This window comes from Raphanus sativus, unplaced genomic scaffold (genome assembly GCF_000801105.2).
Source record: "Raphanus sativus cultivar WK10039 unplaced genomic scaffold, ASM80110v3 Scaffold0780, whole genome shotgun sequence".
NCBI classification, from domain to species: domain Eukaryota; kingdom Viridiplantae; phylum Streptophyta; class Magnoliopsida; order Brassicales; family Brassicaceae; genus Raphanus; species Raphanus sativus.
Genome location: NW_026616096.1, coordinates 24,518 through 30,534, shown reverse-complemented (window position 1 = coordinate 30,534; position 6,017 = coordinate 24,518). Strand labels below are relative to the sequence as shown.

The following is a 6,017-nucleotide window of genomic DNA, read 5'->3' as shown; positions in this document are numbered from 1 at the left end:
CGACGGAGAGCAGATCGAAGAGGAGATCGGAGGTGATGATCGCGTTCGCGAAGAGAGCTCTGCCTCTGACTCGGAGCACCGTGATGGCTCTTTCGAATTCTTCCAGTGGAACTCCGGCGGAGGAGCGAGGAAAACAGAGGATGAGAGCGGCGAGAAAGACGGCGCACGAGAGTGAGATAGTCGCCATTGTTGTTGACTTGCGAGGTTGAAGAGAGAGAGAGAGAGGTCAAGAATTAAGATGGAGGAAGAAAGCGGTTATAGGTTCGTTAGATGGTTGTTGAATCTTGTGGGACCCACTTAGTTTCCCGCGCTATTAAGTAAACTATCTCTGCTTACAAGCTTGAATCACAAGTAAAGAGTAACATTATTTAAAAGGATGTATCTTTTCGTTAATTACCATCATCTTCTATTAAATAAACACATGGGAGATATGCTGTATAGATGAAAGAAACAACCTCAGAGTAGAATGGAAATGAAGTTTAACTCACTGCAAATGGAAAACATTAAAAACCAGAAGCAAAGCTTGGTCAAAACAACTATACATGAAGGATGTACAGGCTTACTACAACACTAGCCCAATAATCTTAACAACAAACATGGTAAAACAGAAGGAACTGGTTTTGACTAGGTAAGTGCTCTTAAGCTGCGGCTTGCATTACCTTTCAGGCCAAAGCCATTCGCTTCCTAGCTTCAAAGGCCTAGAGTTGAGAAAAAAATGCAACAAGTTTGAATATCTGTCTTTTCCAAAATAGAAACAAATCATGAAAAAGAAGGACATAAGAAAAAAAAAAGGAAAAAGGAGGACCTGGTTTTGCCAGTTTGTGAAGCCTGTGAAAAGACCTAGCAGAAAATTTTGAAGAAGGGCACCAGCTTGTATTCCAATCCAAAGGCCAACACCTTTTAGATTAAACCAGAAGGCTAAAGTTGCTGCAAAGGGTATCCCACATAGATAGAAAGCTCCTAAATTTATGTAAGCCCCTATATGTTGCCATCCACATCCCCTTGCAATACCTGCTTAACCATTTAAACCAGGTGTTAGGAGTGGAAGAAAAATAGTGCAACTTTGGTATGGTTTAACAACTTTGACACAAGACTAAAAAGGGGCACATGAACACTTGGACCTGTATGAACTAAGGGATCTCTACTACACTCACATAGGAGATGAATTCATATGTGACATGTAAAAACACTTCAATGCGGAGGAACACAAGTTAATAAAAATAAATATTATGAGAATAATTTGTATCTGAATTGGGAAACAGGACCTGCGAGAACCGCTTGTAAACCGTCTAGAATGATAGAAAGAGAGACAAATGGAGCCATCTTTGCAACATAGTCTACGGTTCTCTCGTCACTGCTGAAAATATAGCCGAAAACATGACTTCCTACTAGCAGAGACATACTCACTACCAGTGATTCCACAACCGCAAGAAACATTGACGTGTAGACCACGATATGAGCTGCTCGAGAGTTACCAGCACCTAACTCGTTTGAGATTCTTGTGCTGCACAAGAAAACATTCCCATGAAGATCAAGTAAATGCTTCAGCTCTCACGATCTGCATTGTTAATGACTAAAAGTTTTAACCTTGCTGCAGCCGCGATGGCAATTGGTATTGCAGAGACTGTCGAAATTGTTTGGAGACTGCAAGATTGAATAATATTAGACTGTGACATGAAAATGTAAATGCATAGGGAAGTTACCAGATAGAGAGCACAGAAGTCTCCAGCTCCGGGTTGGGTAAGAGACCAGATAGTAATATTATGAGCTCAAATGACCACCACTCTAGGCTGCAACAACCCATAAAAGATCTTTTCTCAAAAAATGTGGAAGGCATTAGAGAAGTAGAAAACCACATAGAAAAAAATGAAGTACCAAACCATAGCCGCGGAAGGAAGAGCATATCTAAAGAACTCTCCAACGCCATTGAATGTCTCCATGGAAAGAGGCGCACGTGTCTCGGAACAAGCGGAGGAGAAGCACATGATAGATCCAAGAAGAATGGCAGAGAGCCAGCTTGACAGACCCATAGCCACGGCTCCTCCAAGAAAACCAAGACGTGACTTGTAAACCAAAAGCCAGCACAGAGGGACGTGGAGACAGAAGACAAGACAAGAGGTAACGAGGAGGGGTTTGATCATGCTCTGGTTTTGGAAGTAGCGAGTTAGAGGCTGTGTAACGGCGTATGAGAACAGTCCTGGGATGAGCCAGGCAGCGTATCTACCGGCTTCGTGTGCAATATCTTGGTCTTGGCCAAGGAACACAAGAAGCTTTTCCATGTTGAACCATATGATGGATATAGGGATACATACTAGTGTAAGACAGAACATAGCCGTGTATGTCTGAAGACCTAGTTTCCTGTATAACTTAGCTCCATAAGCTTGACCGCTCAGAGTATCTAAGGCACATGACAATCCTATCTAGTAGCATCACAGGTAAAAAAAAAAAGTAACAATCAAGTAACAGAGATAAGTGTATCAATATAGAAAAAGAATGAAAATATATTTTAGCAAAATAAAAAAATGAAAAATATACTATGAAGCTGTAGCCAGTGACGTTGCAGAAGGAAGAAGCTAAGGAGGCGCTAGCGAGAGCTAGGTTTCCAAGGTGACCAACCATCACCATTGAGATGATCTGTAATGTGAACTGAGCGATGACTACAGCCGCCATAGGAGCTGCGAAGAATATAAGCCGCTTGAGTTCTTCTGTGAATGATCCGTCTTGAATATCAATGCAGGTTACTTTATCATCTCTGTCTACTCGCAGCAGCAAGCTATTCTTGGTGCTGCTCTCTGCGTCCGACATGGTGAATATAGCTACACAATCTAGCCCGAGAGAGAGAGACAGAGAGAGACTTGTTTGATGATGTTGTTATGACTTGTTTGCATGTCTCCATTCAATTATAGTGGGGATTAGATCCCAACATTGTATCTGCTTCGATATTTATTTTCAACCACCATTCTATGTCTCATGTCTGTTGTTGTATGTCGTCGTTGCAGGTGATACTGAACTAATTGACAAGTTTGTCATTTTGTGGGTGGTTCAGGATTAGTTATATTTTTTCTACGTGAACGTGACATTACTATATCAAAATATATCCGACTTCTGTAACAGTATCGTCAAATGATTAGATGATTCATATTTCATTTATCATTAGCTTTTTTTGCGTATGTGTGTACATCAAGAATTGTTTGGCTCAAAATTCATTTTACTACGTTTTCACCAACGTATTTTAACCTCTACATTACCTTCCACAGTCTTTTTGGCTTATTAACTTTTTTATTGATTGGACAACAAATGTTTCGTTGTCTACATAATTTTGTTGGTTTTGTCATGATCTTCTTGGAAAGAATATTAACCCAACAATTAATCCAGAAAGTCAGAAAAACGCTGTCTACAACTTTGGAAATGGATACTAAGCTGGTAATTTTTCTTGGAATCTTCTCCAGAAAATTACAGTTCTTTAAAATTGTTGTTACTGAGAGATATTCTACACTACGTGCAGAGATTATGATTTAGAGTCATACTAATACTATAAACATTCTCAAAGATCACTTATCAAATTGTTTACCTCTGTTTATCATTAGAGCCTCTATAGTACAAGGTAGCTAGAAAGAAGAGGATAGCAAACCATATCCTGAGCGTCCACGTGGCATAACAAAGGACCTCATCCAAATTTAGGTGTTTAGAAAGAAAGAACAAAAAAAAAAGACACTCCTCGTGCCACCGAACAAATCGGGCCGCCATTTTCTACCGCCGGAACGGTCAAATAAGCCCAAAAAGACAAAACTCTTCCACCATGTCCACTCTCTCATTCTCCCCTTCCATCACCACCACCACCCATGCGCAGTTTAGCCACCCCCTCTCCTCCATGTCTATCCTGCGCCGCCTCCCCCTCGCACGCCGCCTCCGCTTCTCCTCCTCCCGCAGCAACAACCGCGTCGCCTCCGTCGTCACCGCCGCGGCTGTTCGCCAGGACGCCGCCCTCTGGACCCCGGCTCCCCTCTCTCTGATCGAATCCGCCGCCGAATCGCTCTTCCACGTCTCCATCGACGTCTCGGGCTCCCCGGATCTCGCCGCCTCCTACACGCGGCCCGGCCAGTACCTCCAGCTCCGCGTCCCGGACGTCGAGAAGCCTTCGTTCCTGGCGATCGCCTCTCCTCCTTCGCTCGCGGCGTCTCGAGGAGCTTTCGAGTTCTTGGTGAAGAGCATAGCTGGATCCACGGCGGAGGTTCTGTGCGGGTTGAAGAGAGGGGAGACCGTCGAGCTTAGCGCTGTGATGGGGAATGGTTTCGATATGGGTCGGGTTGATCCTCCGGAGGAGTATCCCACGGTTTTGATTTTCGCCACTGGATCTGGAATCAGGTGAGAGAGAGCTTAAAGTCGTGTCCTTTAGCTGCTTTTCAATGATCTTAAGTTTGGTGTTGTTTTAATGTGGACAGTATTAGCCAAAGTTAATGTCTTTCAGACTCATTATTCTTGTCCTGCAATTTGGTTTAGTTACATGATGTCTATGAGATGCTTTAGTTCAATTGCTTTTACAATACTGGCTGTGTCCACTTTCTGTTTTACTTTGTTGGATTGCCAAAGTCGAGTCTTTTACTTCATGTTTGATCGCTCCTCTTTGTAGCTGCTATTCAATGATCTAAGTACGGTCTAGTTTAAAGGTTTTTAGTTGCACGTTATTAGCTAATGTTTGTATTAGTTCAATTGCTTGTATCATACTGGCTTTGAAGTTGGAAGCTTGGGATCCCCTACTTTTGAAGACATTCAACCTATTCAGAGATCACATAGACCTTTTCATATGTCTTTTAGGCTCTGTGTCCATTTAATATTGAGAAGGGTTTGGGTATTTCTATTTGGTATACTGTGCGTTGATGTTGATAGGCACTTTTAGTAACTGTCTTGACATGTTCTTGTCTATGCAGTCCCATCCGCTCACTGATTGAGACAGGATTTGGCGCTGATAGAAGATCCGATGTAAGACTCTATTACGGGGCTAGGAACCTGAAAAGAATGGCTTATCAGGTTTGGTTCTTTCTCTCACTTGTTTCGAACGTCAGTAGATAGAAATATGTGCAGTTGAACGACGTTTGATGATAAGCGGAGACCCTAGCTATATCTGTGGATCTGATCGGTTGAGGGATTTTAACTATGCTCTGAATCTGCAGGAAAAGTTTAAAGAGTGGGAATCATCGGGTGTCAAAGTTGTGCCTGTATTATCACAGCCAGATGATGGGTGGACAGGGGAAACCGGATATGTCCAGGTAAAATATTGAGAAACATCAATCTAAATACTTAGCTCAAGGTGGATCAAACTTAATACATACGTCATGTGTTGTACATAGGCTGCTTTTGCAAGGGCTAAACAAGTTTCAAAACCTGAGGCCACAGGAGTGGTGCTATGCGGACAGAGACAAATGGCTGAGGTATGCACTCTTTTTTGTTGCTGGGAACCTAGAATGCTATTCAGGAAATGTCTTATCTTTATCGTTGTTTTGATTTGTTGTCTTTGCAGGAGATAACCGCGATGCTTGTAGCTGATGGAGTCTCAGATGACAAGATGCTCAAAAACTTTTGACAGATAAATTTATTTGTATGTTGTAGTAACTTATATACTGTGTCATCATCATATGATTCTTTTGCTACCAAAATCAAACACAGATTTTTGTAATACCTTAAAGATGAATAATAGTACTGTGTTGATTGTCAGATGTCACCCACATCATTCATCTTAATGATTAACCAGTGTTACCATGGTGATGAATCTCTGTGTATTTGAAGAAAACTGCATTTTCATTCATCAACCTTATTAGAATTTTAACTGTGATTTTAATGTCCTTTGCACTGTTTTTCCTTGTTAATACTTGATGAATAACTCTTTTGCATAGTTCTTGAATGAAACTGAAATCTTGCTTAATAATGACTCCAATCCTTCGAATTATTCAGATAATGCAAATCATTTCCTAAGATCGGTTAAAACTGGAGAAAATGTATAAGATGTAACAAATTCTTGT

At 41.6% G+C, this 6,017-nt stretch overlaps 2 protein-coding genes across 2 annotated transcripts; one reads left to right on the top strand and one right to left on the bottom strand.

The window, feature by feature from the left end:
* Positions 1 to 418: 418 nt before the first annotated feature.
* On the bottom strand, positions 419 to 2,916 carry LOC130503063 (protein DETOXIFICATION 12-like). Its single transcript, XM_056997711.1, has 7 exons — positions 2,536 to 2,916; positions 1,876 to 2,420; positions 1,704 to 1,790; positions 1,588 to 1,644; positions 1,266 to 1,504; positions 806 to 1,011; positions 419 to 698 (listed from the first exon to the last, which is right to left on the bottom strand). Exons 1-7 carry the CDS (start codon positions 2,803 to 2,805, stop codon positions 663 to 665), a joined length of 1,440 nt encoding a protein of 479 aa, XP_056853691.1. The 5' UTR covers positions 2,806 to 2,916; the 3' UTR covers positions 419 to 662.
* A 727-nt stretch (positions 2,917 to 3,643) lies between these two features.
* On the top strand, positions 3,644 to 5,712 carry LOC108819566 (fruit protein pKIWI502). Its single transcript, XM_018592628.2, has 5 exons — positions 3,644 to 4,365; positions 4,929 to 5,028; positions 5,172 to 5,267; positions 5,349 to 5,429; positions 5,519 to 5,712. Exons 1-5 carry the CDS (start codon positions 3,800 to 3,802, stop codon positions 5,579 to 5,581), a joined length of 906 nt encoding a protein of 301 aa, XP_018448130.1. The 5' UTR covers positions 3,644 to 3,799; the 3' UTR covers positions 5,582 to 5,712.
* The last annotated feature ends 305 nt before the right edge of the window (positions 5,713 to 6,017 follow it).